Below are 22,548 nucleotides of genomic sequence, written 5' to 3' on the forward strand. Positions count from 1 at the left end.
AAATATTTCACACACCATCTTAGATTGATTTCCTTTGTGGACTCTGATGTAGGTTATTCATAATTTTATGAAATTCAGTGCATGTTTTCTGAGTCATTAGCATCTGATATAGTAATGCATGGATGTACCCCACTGTTAACCTTACATTACAGATTAACATTTTGCTCTGTTTGTCTTTCTCTCTTTCTCTGCCTCTCCCATCTTTCTCTTCCTCATCTAGAACTTTTTGCCGCGTTCCCTCCAGACATAACCGGTGAGTTTAAACTCTCTGCCTCGGGTGTGAATGTTTGCACTTCCTGCTCTTTGCCCTGCTCAGCAGTTATTGTATACAGCGATGATCTAGGGTTCGTTTTACTTCCTAGCATGCGGTATTTATGCAGTGAGTTGAGGAGCCTGGGGTTGGGTCGGTTATTTGAGGTGACCAATCCGTTTTTGGTGAATTTAAGGTCCCAGTTGGGAAAGATGCTCAAACATGGGCTGTCAGGCTGCTGAACCCATGAGGCTGATCTGCCACAACGTGACACAATTTGGCATTCAAGGAATAGTTCCTCAGAAATAACAGAAACTTCACCTTCATGTCGCTTCAAAATTGTATGACTTTCTTTCTTGCATGAAATATTCCAGTCATTATTCGCTGAACATCATCCCTTCTGTCATAGCTCTCAAATCTCATTGAGGTTGTGTCAATACTGTATCATTTGATGTCGTTGACTATTCGTAGCAGTCCAAACCAGATGGGTATCCTGTCAGTCTATTTTTGAGACATCTTCTCCATTCAGCCATGCTAACACTATGGAAAACCTTGGAAATATTTTAGGGTTTAACCGTTTGGTCAGACTTTAGTTTGCGGACCAGTTCTCACTTTGAACTATTAACTATGACTACTGCCTCAATAAACTCCTAATTTCCTGCATATTAATTGTTAGTAGTTAAGTTTAAGTAGGGTAAGATTAAGTGATCTAAAATATAAGGCATTAGTATGTGCTTTATAAGTACTAATAAACAGCCAATATGCTAGTAATGTGCAAGCAACTAGTTAATAGTGACAACTGGTCCCTAAACTAAAATGTTACCAAACATTTTTAAAGAAACTGATACTATATTCAAAGTCTATAGGACATCTGTTAAAGGGACTCTTTTGTGACTCATTGGATGGCATAGATTCATATGTAAATGCATGCCTGTTTTGTTTTATTGGAGACATTTGAACTCTAAAACGCACATTTTATTTTTATGAATAGCTGATCATGCACACTGCTGATCCTTGTGTCAAAAATGTATGTTAGACATAACATGGAGAGCTATAAATTACTTGATGAAAAGCAGTCACCTGTATGCTTCTAGCATGCATTCATTTCAAAATTGGTACCTGACAGAAAAAAATTAAATCATCAATCTAATGATTTTTCTAATGAAAAATCCTTATCTGTAATCACAAACGACTAGAAAAGCCATGGGAATTGTAAGAAAGGTGTAGGATCCTTCGTGAACAGAATATTTGTCAGTGTGTATGGACACATAGATATGGACTGCAGTCCAACACTGGACACCGAAGCAGTATGATGGTTTTTATATTTGGCACTCCATTTCTTTTTATTACAAAATTGTATTTTTAAAAAACTTGTATTCTTGCATTGGCAAGAATACCCAAACAAGCTACCGGCATATTAGCACCTCCACTTTCTTTTGTGAAATGAGTGTCAATAAAAGACACAGGCAGAGCCAAGTCGCTCTCCCTAATGAGTGGCTCAGTCATGCTCCGTGGCTGAATATAGCATAACAAGATGTCTGCCTGTGCCGGGTTCTGCTCAGATGGCAGCATTGCATCAGAGACTCAGGGTATGTCTCGTTGGAGTCCCTGGAGAACTGTTTTTTTTTTTTTGGTGTCATTCTTTTCTCGAATGTTCGCTTCTCACACGGTGCTTACTAATCTGTGAGATAGACAAAGCAAAGCTGACAAGAACCTCTGCTTCCACTTGTTGTGTGATTGTAATATTTGTTACTATTTTGGTTGTTTTTGTCGAGATGTAGGGTTGTTTTTATTTTCAGTGTGTCAGAAATTGCTCAAAGCTGTTTCAATTTAAAGTCAACATGCGGTGTTTCACGTTGGTTTTCCAGACCAGCTGAACTCATCCAGTAGCTTTGTGGTGGGTGTGAAAATTAGCCTATCACAAGTCTTGGAGTGTTACACTAGGTGGTTTAATGGTTGTAATTTAACTTACAAACTGAATGTATGCATATTCAGCCATAAATCTATAGTGACCTTTTTCCCCAAGATATTGCATCTGTAATTTAGTTCCCTATATTACTTTTTTATTATTATTTATTTATCTGTTTATTTATTTATTAACTTTTTAAATGTATTTATGTATTTTTCAATGTTAATTTATTTTCTTTTTTACATTTATTTAAGTTTTTATTTTTTAGTTAGCTATTTTTGCATTTATATACATTATTATCATTCAGTTTACAATAATCAGTGATCATCAAAGTAGTCATTATAAATTTTCAGTTAAAAAAATTAAAATAAACTAAAAAACTGAAAATATTTTATTGCACTTTTCAGCCACTAAATTTAATTACTGATAAAGAAAACTGAATAGAAATGTCATATTGATGGAAGTTACACATGAATGCATGTCGTAATAATTTAAAACATGGCATGCTTGACAAAATTGAAGCAAGACGATGCAAAAAATATTATTCCACATTATCAGTCTTTCACACAGTCACATTGGGTCTTTCTCAATCTCAGTTGTGATCTATTTCTGATATAGTGGTGCATCACGATGTATTGACGAAGTTGCCCAGCCTTATTACAAACTCCTGCAGTGATCAGTTATCTGTCAGCATTCTGCAAGAACCAGAAGACCGAATTGAGGGAGAACAGAATGCATGTGCCTCTGCTTGGCAAAACAGCCTCTTGTTTTGAATGCAGCCCCAATGTACCCCTAAGAAATAACGGTTTGGAGAACTATCAGCACTTGTAGTCATGTATCCACCTGCCCTTTGAGTAGTCCTGGAGAGAGACTTGTCCCAAAATCCAGCATGCAAAAAAAAAAAAAATCCAGTTCAATTTATAGTACGGCATTCCCACTCCCCAGGACTAGAGCAGGGCAGTCTTTATTTGCAACATGCTTGGAGTCTGACTCAGGTGCCTATTTGAAAGCACGTTACATAACAGCACTGCATTCACTTCCATTGTTTCACTGTACATGCCTCTATGCAAACCGAACGTAGATCCCTCAACAACTGTTCCTCTACTGGAAAGAGGTTATTTCATGGTGATTTCGAACAGTGAAACATGGAGCATGAAGCTTATGCCAAAACAGTCAATACAGCATCTTTCATGGCATTAGTGTGTTTGCATTTGAACCTAGCAGTAGTATGGCGTGTTTCACAGTTTGTATATCTCTCCACCAGGGGGAGCCCTACCAGGCAAGAGTGAGCCAACAATAGATACGCTGTCAGTACCACCCGTTTTGCCCAACTGGTATTACATAATGGCTGGTGGAGGAGCCATCTTGTTCCTGCTCATTGTCATTGTCATGGCCATTAGCTGTCGCCATCTTACGGCCAGGAGGAACCAACCCACAATGGCCTACTACGGCCCCCACAATGCACATTACCCGAATGGCGGCATGCACAGGGCTGGGGTGACGCCCAAGTTGACTGTATGGGTTGAGAAGGGCGATGGGAATTCCTACTGGTGAACACCTGGACTAAAGGTTTAGAGGTTTGCCTGCAAATGCTGACTTCGTGAAGGAAGTCCTTGACAAATGCAGATCTCAGACTGAAGAGTTGGAGGAGAACCTCAAAAAACGCTCTCAGATGCTTGGATTCGGATGCATCCAGATGAACCCAACACTTCGATTTTTCTGTTTCCTCGTTCTGTTCGTGTTCTTTTCTTTCTTGGATACTGACAACCCTGTCTTACTAGTGTGCTCAGCTTGTTTACAACATCTAGCCAGCTCGTACTCATCTGGAGGGAACTTCTCCAAGAGCGAATCTGTATCCAGCCTCTTGATGAACGCCAAGCCAAGAGGACCTCAATCGCTGATCCTGGCCTGACTTTGATCCAGTGTGCTGTACTTATGTTAAATCAATGTGATTGGACAAGGTCAGAACACCGGCGAGTTCAGAGCTGTTGTGGACATGCCACAATGTTTGCACTTTGACTAGTCCCTGAGATTGATTACGAGTACTTTACCTTATTATAGCAGAACATGGGAAGAGACCTTTGGTGAAAGAGAGAACATGAAGCTTTCAGATAAATTAAAGCATACGGGCGGAGGCTCCATTATTGAGAATGTGCTTCTTAGCACTTTTTGAATACAACGCAAGCATGATTTAATTAGTAATAAGGGAAGGCGAAGTATTGCTTAAAAGGTTTCTGCATGTAAACAACTTGAGTTAAGCCTGATAAATGGAGAGTCCACCTAAGATGATATAAACATATGCTGTCATGATGAACACTGCCTTTAAAGTCAACATGAAATCGAAATTGAGTAGCTTAATACATCTTCTTGGACTTATTGTGAAAAATTGATCAATGCATTGTTATTGCAAAGAGAAAAATGTTTGTGTAATGAGTTTCCTTTTTCCACTGATGTCGCTTAGATCATGCAAATGATTGGTTAATGTTATTGCTACCACTTGTTTTAAGCTGCGGTTGTAGGTAATGCAGCCTTTCTAAAACCTTGCCAATATTTACCACAATAGATTAACGGCGGTTGTCGATAACGTAATAAAGAGTGCTTCAGTAATTGCAAACAAAAATAGATTTGACTAGTAAACACTGACACTGAGTTTCCCAATTAAAAAGCCTCGCCAAAAGTGGCAGGAAGAATGTGCAATTCTCTATCGTTCTATGAAACACCAACTTTTCACCATCCAATCAATTCTCACTGAATAAGAGCATCTAACAGTTTTTCATTATGGAACTACAATGCATTGCAAATGTTCTTTCATGTTGACTTTAAACATTTTATTAGGCATGGTTTTATATCAACGATGTGCTCAACTTAAATGAAGGGATGGCGCCACCAATGAGATAAGAGAATTATGGGAAAGAGGGATTAAGCAAGGGAGTCTTCATGTTTTGTGTTTGTTTCTGTGTTCTCTGTGGCAGTATCTAGGCTATTCCTTTCTATCTCGCATTTCTCACATTTTTTTCCCAAAGATCACCCAAAACTGTGTTGGCGTGTGTTATTCTGAGCAAACGCTTGCTGGTGTGGAGGCTCCAAAAACAAGTCCCATAAACAAAGACAGCTGTTTCCTTTCTCCGTCTCCATGCTATGAGGAAGCACTGAGCGCTGGGGTGGAAGAGAACTTGTGCAGATATCAACACCTGGTAGCAATTTTGGTTCACTGAAGCATCGTGAAGCTTCAGGAGTGATTAGCAGTGAATGCTGTCCAAGATTGCCATATGCATTTTCATAGCCATGTTGAATCATTTACTGAATTGAGTTGTCATTCGGTTTTATAGGTTATATTAATCAGTTCTGTATTAGGACAGGGGGGAGTGTCACGAACATACGGTGGCAGTACCATTTGATTATCATAAATGCTACTCCAAGGTATTACCGGTAAGATGTAACCGTTTTAAAGGAATAGGTCTCCCCAAAATGAAAACTTACTCAGACTGTTATGGCTTCCTTTCTTCTGTGTAAGACAAAAGGAAATGTTTTCAAAAATGTTCATGCTGAACCTTTATGTAAGTGAAAATTACCTCACCAAATACGGTATCATAAATGTAATTTGTATAGAACCATAGAATAGATTTATGTGAGCAAAAATAAAGTCATTATTTGCTCAAATCTCATTTGCATTAGCGTATAATCAAATAAGGTGGCAAATTTGACATTAGTGACAGCAAAAGGCATTGGTTTGGCCTTTACACTGTTCATCCCCTTTTGTGTTTTCATTTTATAGAAAAAGTGTAAACATTTCCTTTTGTCTTTCATATTTCAAAGAAAGGCATGCAGGTTTGGAACGACTTGAGTAAATGATGACCGAATTATCGTTTTCACGTAAACTGTGCCTTTAAGAACATTCAGCGGATCTAGAAAAAGCATTTCAAAAGGTCTTCATGTCGATATAAGAAGTATAGAGCTGTTCAAAATGGAAATAAAAAGATAAAGACCCTTGGCTCCTGAGGGGCTTTTTAATGCCATTTCCTGCTGTGAGGTGGTAAGAGATGTTTTGGCACCGTCATGCAATGTGCTTTTAAAGCAGCCACTTTATCGCTCTTTTCTTCCCTAAACCGTGTCCCCCCTTCTTTCTTCACTCTTAATATTTTTTAATTAGTTAATGGACCAGATACCATTTATTAAAGCTGCTAAAGGCGTTCCGTCTCCCGCCCCGTGTCTCTCGTCGACTCGGGAAACCACATTAATGAGTGCGAGCGCTCTCTCGAGAACGCCGTCAACACGTCACCCAGCGAGGCGTGATGCCAAACAGCCATTCTTCTCGGGCTCTTAAATGCATCGCGTATACTGAACCGCGAAGCTTCTAATAAAGCAAAACAGTCTATTTTTCAAAGAGCGGAGGATTGAGGTTGATGTTCACACCCCTGGCTGATGTCTGCTCGGATCCGAATGACTCATGCTAACTGTACTTTTGGACACGGGCATCTCAGGGGCTGTCGAACAGTCGACAGCATTCTCCTCAGAGGTGGGGAGTTGGGTAGAATAGATCGCTCACAATGGATCCAGTCAGGCTACCGCCTTCACATCCGTGGTGCGCTAGCTCTCACATTGATTTCTCTGCTTTTAGACACAACGGGCTCTGACTCGGACATTTTTGGAACAAAGCGACCTGATCCATAAAGCCATTTGAAAGTTATGGGCCTTTTATTGCACTGCAAAGCTAACTTAGGTGGTGGTGGTGATGCTTCTGATACAGACTATGAATTTAATCATAATAATGAGGATGATGATGATAATGCACTTTGCTTTATGAAAGTACCTTCTTACTGTGGTCAGCCTATACCTCAACTTTGAAATTAGTCAATTGTTTAAAATGCGAATGTGAACAGAATATTTTTGCTTGATGAATTTGTGTCTTGAAAACCTGCTTTTAAAATGTGACAATAAAATCTTATTTTTCTAATCCTCACTTCTTTTTATATCTATTTATATCAGAGCAGTAACAATAGACACTGGCCTATTTTTGCTGCTATATTTGTGTGTTCCCTTAATGTTTAAATGCTGGTGTGCTTCAATTAGTAATTATGCAGGTCACATGATGTTATTCTCTGTACTCTGTAATCATGTTACGTATCTTGCGACCCTTTAATAATTTATTACTTAGCCTCAAGTCTCAAAATATACTTATTTAGATCTCTGTCAATCCAAGTACATGAATGCAAACACTTAGAGCTGCACAAACTCTGTTTTACAAGTTATTGTATTATAGCTGGTATTACTGTAAATTAGCAAGTTTGTTGAAGTTAGTTACTGTGTATTGTTGACATGTTTATAGCTAGTTATCTGAATTCTGAATAATCAAATGTTATGATGTGAAGATAACTCTAATGCCCTATTGTATCCTGAAGTTTGTTAATTCAAGAATGCACACTTATATTCATTAATACATGTATCATTATAAATAATTTTGAGCACTTTTTGACCACAAAACACATTCTTTTGTGTCATATTATATATTTCAATACAATGTTTACATTTCTGTCCACAGTTAAAAAACCAGCGGTTGGAAATGGGCGTCTCTTCAATGGGAAGGACCACATAAATGCAGGTTAGTTCCCACTATTACATACATACAATATATGACTGCTTACTGGCAGGCTATTTATTCTAACTAAGTTCAAAGAAATGGAACCAGGAATGAGAAATCTTTCATCTATTGTTTTTTTTTTTTTTTCCTCAATGTTTTGAGATTAGTCAAAAACAGATGGTTTGCACATATTTGAAGTGAACATGAAATCAAAATTCACCCTAATTCAATAATGTTTTTTTTCTGGTCTAATTATGAATGATTTTTCTATGCACATTATCTGTCAAATCAATGTTTATTTGAAAATACACCACATTATGTAATTAAATGGGTTGTGAATGCTGCTTCCCATTCCATTATTTTTTTGTCACAAACTGTGGAGCTCCACAGTGCATCTGTGCATATGTTTGTATGGGTTGAGCTGACATTCTACAGTGTGTTTGTGTGGGTATGTACGTGTTTGTTCATACTCGCATCGCCCTCACCCCGCATTTCTGCAGAAAATCTCCGGTTATCAGACTTTCCGCCCTTCCCTTCCTGCTATCACACAGTTGGAATCCATCTAACTCATAAAGATGTCTTTGTTTTGGCTCTTAAATAAATAAATAAAAAAGACAAGGACGAGTTAATTACCCAACCGAAATCTGTTCATCCTTATAGACTGTCACCCCCCTCCGTCAGTCTTTCTTTCACTCTCCCTGACTTCCTTTATCGATGTCTTCCATCTTTTTCTCATTTTCCCCCTACTCTAATACAATGTAATGAAGTCTGTGTTTAGCTAACACTCTACACAAGCTGTCAATCACCTCAGAAGCCGTTTGTTGGAACTAAAAGGACAAAAGCTTTAACAAAATGCAACAGATATCAGTCAAAGTGCAAAAGCAGCTCAGCTGGTGCGAGTTTTGGCATCAGCTCACTGTCAAAAGCAACCTAATTAAGCCTAATGCAACCGCTAGCAAGGCACAGGGTGCCACAAAAGAGTTTACGGCTTAGTTTTGTCAGCTGAAAACAACCATGCCGACAGTATTCTCCCACAGACCAGGCCATTAGTTAGTATCTTCCTCCATAGGATACTGTGTGGGAAAACAAACACAAAAACTTCTGTTTAGCCTTCAAAGGCTGTAGTGTTAAACAAAACATTCTTACAAAAACATGTTGTATAAGTACAGTAATTTCACTGATTACTATATTAATTTACCAAGGATATACCATTGTATTCTTTTAAGTACTTTGGAGTACCACTATTTACTTCAAAATACTTAAAAAAATACTTTATAAACATGTTAATACCAGTGTCCTTTTTCACTTGCATGGCCCTGCTAAAAACAAAAAAACAAAAAAACAATAGAAGCCCAATAGAAACTATCACAGAAATTCCAATGGTTTCCATTAAAATACCATTATAAACCATTAGCTTTTTCAGTAAAACCATTACAAAATTCCTTTTTGTAGTGTGTTTTGGGCATTTTTCCAATAGGATTTAACATCCCACCAATAGAATCCATCACATACCAGTAGACACCATAATAGTTTCCATTAAAACCAATACAATTCCCATTATAACCATTAAAACCATTACATTTTCTATTGTGTTTTGGGCAGGGTTCTATTGTTTTTTTCAGCAGGGGGTACCACCATTGTGTCTTGAACATGTGCCATACTGTGGTATTCTTGAAAGCACCATGGTGTAGCATACAAAATGTGGTACATGAATTTCAATAGCATGGCATATCTCAAATTACCATGGTATTACTATATGATGCTATCACTGTACCATATCAACACAGTACTTTTTGTAACTATACCATCTGATACAATCACTATATATTTTGTGGGAGATGACATTCTTTTACAGAATACCATGGCCTTAACACCAAAACCATGGTAGTACCAAGGTACTTTTTCACTTACAAAAATGTTTTTTTGGACTTGGTAATCCTGTGATTTTTGGACATGTTAGTACAATGGTATCCTTCTAAAACTCTAAAAATACCTCAAAGAATACCATGTTAGTACCACAAATTCTGTGTACGTATTCACTTAATATTTGCCATGTTAGTACTGTGGTTTTATTGAAAAGTAGCATGGTTTACCATTTAAAACCATGGTAGCTGAATTTCAGTATCATGGTATAAAATAGTACCGTCTGATGCTTCACTGTACCATGGTACTGCCACCGCACTTTTTTTGGAAGGCTACCATCTACTACAGTGGTTTTCAAATCTCTCCATGAAGTACCCCCAGCACTGCACATTTTGTATGGGTCCCTATATCTGACACACCCACTTCAGGTCTTGCAGTCTCCACTAATGAGCTGATGAGTTGAATCAGGTGTGATAGATGAGGGAGACATACATAATGTGCAGGGCTGGGGGTACTCCAGGGCATGTTTGAGAACCACCGATCTAATATCATCAATATTTTAGGGGGGGGAGGTCATACTCCTTCAAAGACTACCATTGATATTACCATTGTATTAAGTCCAAAAACAAATGTTTATGTGATCAAGAACGTCCTCTTTATGTGCTCTCCCTTCCTCTTTGTTGGTGTAGGTTTCCAGTTTCCAGAGTGGAGCACAGTCGAAACGCCATCAGAGCCTCCGGTGACACGTGTGGTCGATAAGGACAACGCTTGGCTGTATTCTCTGGACCCCATTCTCCTGACCATCATCGTCATGAGCTCTCTGGGCGTTCTTCTAGGTGCCGTTTGCGCTGGCCTCCTTCTTTACTGCACCTGCTCGTACGGCGGCTTGACGTCACGCTCGTCCACCACTTTGGAGAACTACAACTTCGAGCTGTATGATGGGATTAAGCACAAAGTAAAGCTTAACCAACAGCGCTGCTGCTCCGAGGCTTGAGGAGAACAGATGGGGAGATATCAAGTATCCTAAAATGACCCCAAAGTAACCCGATTTTACTCTTTGAAGAGACGAGCCTCATCTCTTAGTATTCCTGGAATGCATGTCCATCTCAGCTGGAGAGCTCCTAGACTGAACTTCTCCTGGAGCTTATTTTCCGAGCAGTTGTGCTTATTCAGCTCTAACGCTGCTGCCAAGGACTTCCTCGTCTTTCACTGGATTACTGGATCAAAAGTGGAGAGTTTGGTGCCACAAGGATTGAAACCCTTTCCAGGGCTCAGCCTCAAAATAAATGTCGATACATATCAATGTTCTCCTATTTCAAAAAGATGAGAGTATATCAGTTTAGATTTCTAAGAGGTCTAGTTTTTAAAATGGGAGATCTGTGGCTGGACTTTAGAGCCACAAACGTCTGCCCACCATCATTCCCAAAAGTACATTTTGTGGCCTAGGATGTGGTGCATTGTTTTTAAAGGCTTTGATGGGTTTAATGTTGCTTTATTGTTTTTCCTCGCAGAGAAGTTCAGTAGCCCAGGGTGATTATATGTCATTATTATTGTGTGTTTACAACCCATTGCTTTCAGCCAACCATTTTGTTTCTCTTGTCAGTCTGACAGTTTGGAAATGGAAAAGTAAGACAGATCGAGGGTTTTTAGATTTAGTTTTCGGCAGTGTGTTTTGTGGATTGTGTTTTGAAAAAAAAAAAGGCACCACACTTGTTTGAAACGACTGAAGATTTTGTCAGTGCAACCTATGGATTGCTGTAACTGGGAGACACAGACTGACAAGCTAATGTGTGAGCTTTGAGCTAGCAAACAGGCATTAAATAATGTGAAATAGGGATTGAAAGGCTGACAGATACTGAAGCATGGGTTTGAAAAACAATTTCTTTTATTTTTACTCTGGGCATTAAAGAATGCTACCGTTATTGATTCAGAGAGGTTCAGGTCCACTGCTTGTATTTAAAAAAATAAAAAATAGACTAAAATCTATCCATGCAGTATATCTTGGCTCTTGGGTCAAACAAATATTTTTAGACCTCAAAATTAATGTTTAAAGGTTCTGTAAGAGGTAAAATATTTGGATTGATTTGAAGTTAAAAAGTGTATATGGAAATATTTAATATATTTTCTTGAAATCCTTTTTAAGATGCCTAAGATGAGTGTTAAAAAACCTGTCAGTGGTGACCAACATTAATTCACCTTAAAAAAAAAAAAAAAATTACAGTTGTTGTTCTTTTAGGTTGTGCGCAAACAATGTAGGACCTAACACGGAGGCTTGAGGAACACCAGTGCTTTCAAATGTACATCATACAGCAGTTCTTTCCTCTGTTTCATTCCCAATTTATATTTTTCTCTCTTTTACTCAGTTTTATGTTTCCATGCTTAGGCTTTATGTTAACAGGAGGCAGGTTTGGTTGTAAATCTGCTCCCCTGCGGTTTTCAAAGACTAGAAAAAGGTGGAAGACAGATGCCGTAAATCTTTACCTACTTGCTCAGATGGGATTTCTTACCCTCGTACATGCTCAAAAACGCATTGTTGGAGTTGGTGGAAATAAATGCACCCAAAGCACACTACACCTCTGCAGAATAAGACACATAATGAGAGTCTGGGATCTTTGATATGGAGTTTTGAGGCACTGATAGGTGAGCCTAGATGTTTCTACTGAACCCTGCTTGATCCATACACGTACTTCTTGAAGACTCTTGCTACTGGACCCCTGGACTTTTGCAAGTGCCTTGGAGCTACTCTGTTCCAGCCTCGGCTCTGGACCTGAAAAAGACTGCTTTGGAGCGTTCGTCTGTCTTAAACACTCAAAATACTTGAGAATCATAGCACTGGGTAGAATTCCAGTCTCTCTTTGGACACTTTGTACAGAAAATGTGCTTTTTATGATGATGATTATTGTTATTATTTAATAAAGGATTGTTAACATATTGGGTTGATATGGTTGATGTTTGATGTTTTTTACGATGGGTCTTGAGTTTTGAGGTTACAAGAGCAAGGGCTTATGGGATTGATAAATGAGTAGAATACTCATTGCTCAACATGCTCACACACATGCAACTGATATTACAAATACCAGACCAGCACATAACCTCCACTGACAACAAAAGGAGTCCATCGATAGAACCTTTGACTCTATTAAATATCAACACATTCGGTCATAAAACACATACAAACTTGCTCTCGCTTTCTCTTTCCAGCTATGTCTGCTACAGTTTCTCTCATCTCCCCATGGGCTCCCATTAGCACGGACCTTCAGTCGCCTTCATTTAGGGGCTCACAACATCAAAGCTTTGAAGTGCCTTACTGTTCCACCCCCTAAAGTTCCCTTCATCCCTCCACCTCATACAACCACCCAGTTGTATCCATTTAACTATTTCTCTACCTCAGCTTCCTCTCTGCTTCTTGTGTGCCTGCCTTTGCCTTTACCACTTTGGCTGTTTCACTGACTAATGATGGGAAGTGAAATACAGTCTAGTAAGGTCAATCAAATCAGCTTCGCTCAAGATCCCAAGAATAGTGTTGGAATTGGAATTGTGTGGCTTTTGCTACATGTCTGTTAATTTGAGGTAATCTATGTTGGTGTAGTCCTTTAAAAAATTGTTTATAATTCTCATATAATTAAATACACTAAATTAATATATTAAATAGACTGACACATAGGTAGGACATAGAAGCTTCCAAGAAAAAAGGGTCGCCCATATGGACATCATCAGACTCTGGACACGGACTGTAAACTTCAAATACCATGATGTAGATCTAGAGAAATATCATTTACTATTCTCATGCTTCATATTGCTCTCAAGATCAAAATTCAGACTAGCACATCAGTCATTTCTAATGTAGAGTGCCTAAAAGCCAATTTGAAGAAATACATCAGTGGTTTTGTTGACTGGAATAACATGATTTCCAAATATTTCTAAATGTTCTATTGGCTGATTCTTGATTAATGATGTTCTGTCTTTTAACTCAACACAAGGCATCTGGATGTGTGGCTTTGATCGGCAAGCTGGACTGAGTGATGGAGAACTAGGAAATTGCTCCGAGGAGCCCGGCCGTCGGGCTCTGCTTTTCCACCCAAATTATTCTAAACTTTTGTTTCGTAAATGTTGTTTTCCCTCCCTGTCAGATTGAAATCTAATTCTCCACTGGGGCCTTGCTAGTGAAGATCAGAGAGCTTTCCCTCTTTCTCAGTAAGCCGGACTTTCCATCAAAGCTCAGCCTTGCACGCTTGAAGCTTATAGGTGATCAGCTTTTGAAGGGGCCGCACTAAGAAATGCAAAGTGTGCACAGCTAATTCATCTTCAGAGAACTTGACGAATGATGGAGAACTAGAGACACGCAACTGTACTCCTCCATTCCCTGATGGTTATTGAGTCTAATGTCAGTTTCTGATGTAAAGGGTTTGGTGCGTTTGAATGACTCTGTTGAGGGAGGGCTTTCATGTTGCAGATTATTCATTTGCTTTAACGATTTTAGCAGATGCTGTTTTTCAGCAAGGTCACTATACGACCTCCTCGGTCTGGTTGGTTTCATATCAGAACAGATACAGACACATTTAAGATCAAGAGTTCATGGTTTCTATCTTTAAAAACAGCATATTGTGCCATTGAGTGTCAATAACAACACAACATGTTCTGCTGGTACTATTCATGCCAGCATAACTTCCTCTGCTCTGTCCTTGTACATCCAACTGATGGAATTATTTCCAAGTACTGGAGGTCAGAGAAAATATTTAAAAAAATGTTTTTTTTGTTGTTTTTTTTTTAAGAAAATTGATCTCAGTGACCCTCAGTAACTCTCGGTGGAAGCACTGGGTGGAAAAAGCTTATGATTTTGCCAAATTAAACATGATCTGCTAATCCTGCAAAAACAATTATAGATAAATACTAAATTGCAATTATAAATACATATAAATAATTATAACTACATATATTATACAGTATGTGCCATGCATATATCTGATTATTATTTTTATTCATAATTGTATTATTTATATGTGTATATATTATTATTATGTGTTTGGCATTGCTTCTTTTATGTCACCTGTACTGAAATATTTTATCGGTTCTGTTGCATTTTTAATTCTTGCAACATTTAGAATGTTCCAAATCAGTTAAGGTTCTGGTACAGTTAGGATGCTGTCTATGTAGGCAGAAGGAAAAAAAGACAGCTCTGGGTTTTGGAACAGAACAAAAATATGTTGATCTAAGAACACAAACTACCTGATTAGGGGATAAGACACGAATGTAATTCAGCATCTTTATTTATCAGATGAAAGTTGATATTGTCTGTCAAATAGTACAGATTCATTTCCCACATCCATACCTTTCCCTATCTCAAGCTCTGTTCGGGCCTTTGGCTCACTCAGCAGATTGTGGGACGTCCTCTCAGAGCAGCAGCCCTCCTCCATACTCCTCTCCCCTCAGCCAGCAGTTGAAGGCTCGTATCTGGGTCATTTGAGGGGGAAGCGGGGATCTGTGCTTCCACTGGAGCTGGTGACAGCAGCAGTCACTGCTTCAGACCTCCCGCTCTCCTGCATCTTCATTATTAGCCGCACAGGAAATCAGCTCTGGAAGTAAATAAACAGAAGAACTGAAGTAGAAAATCAGGTAGTCAATGGAAACAAATGAGGTCAAAACTGTTTTTATCAACAGTTTATTGTGGAAAGAAAAAAATCTTGGGAGAGGAAGTGTGGAGTGTTCCTTTTAGCAATAATATGTATGTGATATTCAACTTTTCTGAAATGAAAATAAGAACAGGACAATGCATTTATAAAAGTGTTTTATTAAGAACATCGTTCTGCCTGCTCTGTTCCTCTGGCAAAGCATTTTAATCATGGCTGTAAATGGAATGGACAGTAATGTGCAGTAGTTAAAAGTAACTAATCATACTGTGCTTTACTATGTCAGTTCCCATACATTTCTGATTTTAGTTGCTCTGCAGACTCTTTAAATAAAGTAATATATTGGAACAGACGTGAAAAGAATTACATGAAAATGTAGTGTTTATGTGAGTCGTGCTGGTGTTACAGCTCTGAATGATGTGTGGATTGAAATAAGTAAGACTCAAGGCACTCAGGAGACTCATGAGTTCTGCACACCTGTTTGAACGTCGATTCACCTTCACCAGACCACAATTAATGTCACTCAAACACATTTATTAGCTCTCATTCAGCTGTGGAAATAATATTTATATTTACTTTTTTAGTCATCCAAAATATATGTCTATGAATAAATAAATAAATAAAATGTATCAACTTTTTCCTTATTTTTTATTAAAATTTTTTTTTTATGGAAAAATATGGTGTTTTTACACCATCTACCAGCAGGCAGTAACTTGATGTACACTTAGTAGACGCTACAATCCAGCAGAGGGCAGAATATTCGCATCAACCACCAATTAACAACATCAACAGAAAAAAAGGAAAACAACCTAACTTATGATTCCAAAACACACACGGATAACACGGGCTACTTTTATGGTGCTATTTTTATTTATTTTTATTTATTTTTTTTATTCATTTTGGAGATTGTCAGCCTCTCGTCATTATGTTGTACAGAAGAAGGACCTGGATTTTGCTAAATATCTTGGTGGCCATACGGATTTGATTCATGCAGGTGAGTAAATGATGACAGATATTCATTTTGCATGAATTGTTACTTTCATGCCCGATATGTCCTGTTCTTGTATCACTCCGTATCCGTATCACTCCGTATTTGTATCACACTATATATATATATATATATATATATATATATATATATAGTAGGGCTGTCATCCATTAAAATATTTAATCGCGATTAATCACATGATTGTCATGAGTTAACTCGTGATTAATCGCAACTTAATCGCACATTTTTATTTGTTCTAAATGTACCTTAAATTAATACTTTTCAAGTTTTTAATACTCTAATCAACATAGGGATGCTTTATGCAAATGTATTTTTATTATTATTGAAACCATAGTCAACATAGGGCATGACGACTAGACATGTTTCAAAGGTCATAGATGTTTTTCAAAGAACTTGTTCATGTCTATTAGACACATGAAAAAAAGAAGTACCAGGTTCCCATTACTTCTCTTCCTTTGCACTGAGCAATACTTACACAAACCTTTTTGCATTTTTGCACGACAGGGCAGCTCTTCTTCTGAACATACAAAATGTACATATATTATTTATTATTACATTTGTTTCCCTCTCTGTGCCCACATACTGTATTTTGATGCAGCTAATTTCTCAATAAAACCGTTCTCATTTATATATTTGACTGTTTCTGTTGTCAGACAACTTAATATGAAATAGTGATTGAAACGCGACCCATTAAGACTACATAAAAAGCTCTCCCTTCTAAGATGTTAATCTGCACAAAAATCCTGATAGTCGAGCCATCGTCTGATGAAATCAAATACACATAAGATAATGACAATAGCTGTGCTGTGATTTCGGCTATACTTGCATGTAAAATTAGAGAAGCAACATAACTTCTGTGTTTAACTGAAAGCACTGCTCCTCTACGCCGCACACTGAACAGAAACTGAGCAGATGCAGAAAGAGAGAGAGAAAGAGAGGTTATTAACGCGTTAACTTTGACAGCCCTAATATATATATATATATATATATATATATAAATAAAGTCTGAAGTATTAATAGACTATTACTGTTGAAATTATCGTCTTTGCCAGACAGATTTCTTTGTACATTGATATTATTGTTATTATTATTATTATTATTTATAATTAACAGAGGATTTAAGATGTCCACTTTATTTATTTATTTATTTATTGTAAATATTAATTCATTTAAAAAATTAAAACAGTTCATAATGCTGTTTTGGATTTGTTAAACATTAAATTTAACTATTGACTTGACTATAACTCTAAAATGTGGGAAATAGTGTTAGTAAAGAAGCTTTTGACTGGCAGTGTATGTTTGTAAAGTAAAGAAAGTTGCCTTCATGGAGATCCATCATCCTGTGAACTGAATGAAAATGCAGGTAGTGAAAACTGCGGGCTCTGCAGATAGTGTATTGAAGTGTGGGAAGTTGTGAGATGGAAATCTCCGGATGAGCTCAGGGAGATTTGAATTTTCAGATTCTGCCTGCTGCCTATGAATCAAGATAAAGGCTTTTGTTAAGTAACAAAAAAATCTTTCCACAGCAAAACAAGATAGATAAAGACACAAGATATCTATTGAATGAGGGAAATCTGCAAATGAACAACAACAAAAAGAGGGAAATAGTCAGAAAATCTGTCATGCTTCACAGGACAAAAGCAAGTAATAATAAAATATGCAGTGGAAGAGAAGTTTTCATATTCACCAATGTGGTAAAATTAAAACTCTGGTCTTCCTAAAAACCTTATCTTTCAGAAGATAAGCAAACCACACATATGCAGTTCCTTTCTGCACAACCCACACACACACAACCTGAGCCAGGAATACACACAACAGCCATCTCCAACAATAAACAGCACAGTCCGCTACACAAATATTCTCAATATCCGCTCTTTATTTGGGGAAAGGCGTTGTCATGTGTCATATGTTGGATCCCACGGGGACTCAAACCAACATCTGCTGAACAAAATGGGATAATAAACATCTTCTTGCTCTCCTACTCATATATCTGTGATGCTATATTACACAAAGCAATATACAGTATAATTAATATACTGAAATATACAGAGGAAGATTTTAGTGCCCAGAGGTTGCATATTCATATATCTAAATCTATCTAATATTGATTTGATATTAAATTGGAGACATATATAAAATCTTCAGTCACTTATTGAGTTTTAGCTGACGTGTATTAAATGTATGTAATTCTTTAAATGTATTAAAATATATTTTAGTTATATTACTATTTAATATTTATGTTATGTATATATAATATGAATATTTGTTTTATTAGTAATAGGCCTATATTATTTTAAAATTAAATTTGTTTTTATATTTAGACTTTCATTTTAAAAATAAGCTCAAATAAAGAACAGACAATTACTTTCATCTGAGAAGCACAATATATAATATAATGCAGGCAACCCAATTCATTTCCATAATATTTTAAAAAAATTCTTGTACTTTTCTTTCTTTTTTCACTGTTTTTTTTTTTTTTTTGAATAACATGGGCCAATTAATTATTCACAATAAGATGTATTTAGAAAGCAACAGGCTCAAGTTGGATTTGACTTTCACTGACAATCTCCATTTGCTTTCCTATAGTCTTATTGGAGAAATAGTTGTAATATCATAAAGATCTAATTTGTATTTTGTCTTTCCTCTGGGTGGGCACATGGCTTCCTAAAGTCTGCCCTAGACGTGAGCCGCCGCCATTATATCAGCTGCTAACAAGGATCTTGCGAAATCAAACCGAATGAGCGGGTGGCTGATCATAGACCCCATCATCTGACAAAGTGGCGAGCCAAAAGTATCTTTGGGAGAACATGACAGAAAGCAGAATGTTTCAGGGTGGCAGAAACACGCCTCAGATCTGGTTAAAGCAGTCTTGGTGGCAGTTGTCATGGAAACAGAGGTGGGCGGCAGGGCTGTCACAGTCCCATTAGTCGAGGTGATGAGTGTATGGCACGTGGGCAGCGCCGAAGTGTTGCACTGCAATAATAAGGCATCATATACTGTATGATATGCCACATTAGCATTTCATAAAGGTTTTGTGCAAGACCTAGAAGTCCAACATCAAAACGTGTTTGCACTTGTTGTTCAATACATCGACTGGAAAAACAAAACGCATGCATCAACGAGGGAAGATATTTGAAAAGGAAAATTAAATTTAATAAATATATATTGTAACGTACTGCTGAGAGGTGGAAGGAGCAACAAAGACAAAAGCAGAAGTCACAATGGATAAAAACCCTCACTTGTTTCTCCTAGACAGCAATGAGATTAAATTGCAAATGAAGACATCAGGTTTTTCTAATTTTGCATGAAAATAAATAAATAAATAAACAATAGACACTGAAGTTGGAAATAAAAAGTCATTTTAGTATTATCTCCAACATTCTCATGAAAATATCTGAGAATATTTAATGCTATCCTCATTAATTTTATAAAGTTAATATTCACTACCATCCAAAAGTTTGAGGTCAGTAAGATTTTATTTTGAAAGAAATTGATACTTTTATTCAGCAAGTATGCACTAAATAAAGACTTTACACTGTTGCACAAGATTTTAAATTCAAATGAATTTTATATTTATCAAAGAATTCTGAAAAAAAAATCATGGTTTACACAAAAATATTAAGCAGCTCAACTGTTTTCAACATTGCTACTAATATAATAAAAAAAAATGTTTGTTTCTTGAGCAGAAAATCAGCATATTAGAATGATTTCTGAAGGATCGTGTGACTGGGGATGCTGAAAATTCAGGTTTGCATCACAGGAATACATTACATTTTACAATACATTGCAATAGAAAACAGTTATTTTAAATTGTATTAATATTTCACAATATTACTGTTTTTACTGTATTTTCAATTAAAAAAACAAATTAAAAAAATGCAGTGTTTGTGAGCATGAGGCTTCTTTCAAAAACATTTAAAAATCATACTGACCCCAAACTTTTGAACAGTATTGTAAATAATTATAATTGTAAATTTCTATATGTACTTTTGCTGTATGTCCGTGATTTTCTCATTTGTGTCTTTCAAAAAAACAAAAAAAAAAAAAACAATGTGGGTGACATCTGAGACCATACCGTAAAAACATGACTTAGCATCTCCATTAAGTCTCCTGAGATATAAAAGAGCAACTTCTGAGCAATAATATGTTCCTCAGGGGGTGATTTGAAGAGGATGGTCTCATATGAGGTAATAAAGAGGTTTAGTTACAGAGAATCCAAAAATCACATTCTTATGATCAGTAGATGCGTCATGACAAATGGCGTGTACTGAATGTTTTGACGTTGACTAATGAATATGTCTTAATGTTGCACATTTACGTATGGCACAAACCCGACCGACGGCAAATAAACACAGCAGCCGTAATCAAAAACAAACCAATGCTTTCTACAGCCCTCGAACGATCAGTGAAGTAAAACAACTCCAGCCCAGCTGTGCGTCTATCTCCAGACGTCAAGTCTGACTTCTATTTTCACCACTCCAGACGTCCTCTTCACAGGTCTGGCTGGAGCCCAGTAGGCGATCATATTACCTTCATGTCACAGCACACGGCTATGATGGATGGCCGTTGTTGGTACTGTAACGCACATGCACATTATTCACCAGCATTGCTGCTCCAAACAGATATTGTCTTTCTCATATGGGGCCACCATAGAGCAGGAATGGAGATTGAGAGGTCTCTGAGAGGGACTGTTTTCTCATGATGGACCAATGGCATGACTTGTTTTGGGAGTTCGAGTTCATGAGGGTATAGTGGTACCACGGTTCAATAGTTGCGGGTAAAGGTTGAAAGTCTTCTTCATGAGATCCCAGTCTTTTTTGTCCGCTGAAACTCTACGATATAAATGATTTACTTGAAGAATCTCTTGAGACTGCAACTAGTTAAGTTATATTTTTGTTTAATACATACAATGATTATCATAATTTTTTTTGTATTTTATATATATTTGTAAATATATTTTAAGCATTCAGTGTTTTGATTTTATTGACTTTTTACATTTTTTCTTTAATATTTTTAATCTTGTTATATTAAATACATTTTAAATATTTTTTATTCTTTTGTTCATTTTAGTGGATTTATTTTTTTTAATTTTTTTTTTGTATTTTAAAATTTAACAATTTCTTAATATTTACATTTATTATATACAGTATTAGGACTATGCTAGTTTTTTTTTTTTTCATTTATATAGGCTATCAGTGGACTATAAAGCACCTGTCCTAGACTTTATAATTTTAGAGATGCACCAATATTAAAATTATGTCTGAAGCCGATAAGATGATAATTATTTTAATTAAATTCAATTAAATTCAAGTTTATTTGTATAGCGCTTTTTACGATACAATCGTTGCAAAGCAGCTTTAAAGGAAATTAAGTTTCTACTATATATATGCATACACATACGCACACATGCACATATATATACACATACACGCAGAAGAAACCCAATATATTTAAGTTATGACAGACTTAACTTGGTAATTGTGTATGTTAATGTCATGGCCAATAACTGACAAATCAAAAAAAGTGATACATTTTTAATGTTTAATACATATAATAATTTGTGTAATAATAATAATTGTTATTCTTTACTTTCTACATTTATATATTATAAATATACTATAAAAATGTTTTAATAATTTATCATTTTATTATTGATTTTTGTCTTTAAAATTTTGATATTTTTAAATATGAGTATTTTAAATATATTTGTTAAATCTTTATTCATTTTAATGTTTATAATATTTTAATATATTTGTTTTAATTTTAGACTTTTGATATAACAATATAATGTAAATAATTTCTTACTGTTTAATTTTATCTTATTTCTATCACAGTCTCACAAACCACTGCAACTTTACTTTTAAACCCAATTTACATTCTTTTTTTTTTGTTTTGTTTTTTCCTTTACAGCATACAGTAATTAATATATTTGTTTGGAATGGCATACTACTATACTAACCATACTAAGTTTGTATGTAGCATATGCTTTGCACATTATGCATGTTTTTCACTAAATTGGATTTGAACTATTTATATGCAAAATGATAACGGAAAAACTCTCGCAAAATGTGACAACAAAAAAATAGCATACTACAAACTGCATACTGTGTCACATATGGGCAGTATATGTACTGTACAGTATTCAGTACACTGTGCACTAGTATTTCATTCCAGTGATAGCTAGAATGGAAATAAATAAATAAAACATAAAAAGTGTTGACCTTTGTTTCAGTCCCTTGGTTGAAATGAAGAGAGGTATATACTCAATATCTACCATCTTGATTTCTCTGGGAATTGTTAATATGACAAACA

At 36.3% G+C, this 22,548-nt stretch overlaps 1 protein-coding gene across 4 annotated transcripts in view; it reads left to right on the top strand.

The window, feature by feature from the left end:
* The window catches only part of nrp2a (neuropilin 2a), a 74,113-nt gene extending 61,573 nt beyond the window's left edge, over positions 1-12,540 (top strand). For 2 of the 4 annotated variants that reach the window (XM_058775020.1, XM_058775026.1), the window contains 3 exons: positions 221-253; positions 7,699-7,758; positions 10,290-12,540. In XM_058775020.1, the coding sequence (XP_058631003.1) occupies positions 221-253; positions 7,699-7,758; positions 10,290-10,594 (398 nt within the window). In that variant the 3' untranslated portion in view covers positions 10,595-12,540. Of the gene's footprint in view, positions 1-220; positions 254-3,423; positions 7,672-7,698; positions 7,759-10,289 lie in introns of those variants that run through there. The other 2 variants (XM_058775035.1, XM_058775045.1) reach the window with 1 other exon arrangement.
* Positions 12,541-22,548: the final 10,008 nt, after the last annotated feature.

The sequence above is a fragment of the Onychostoma macrolepis genome, chromosome 01 (genome assembly GCF_012432095.1).
Source record: "Onychostoma macrolepis isolate SWU-2019 chromosome 01, ASM1243209v1, whole genome shotgun sequence".
Lineage (NCBI taxonomy): Eukaryota > Metazoa > Chordata > Actinopteri > Cypriniformes > Cyprinidae > Onychostoma > Onychostoma macrolepis.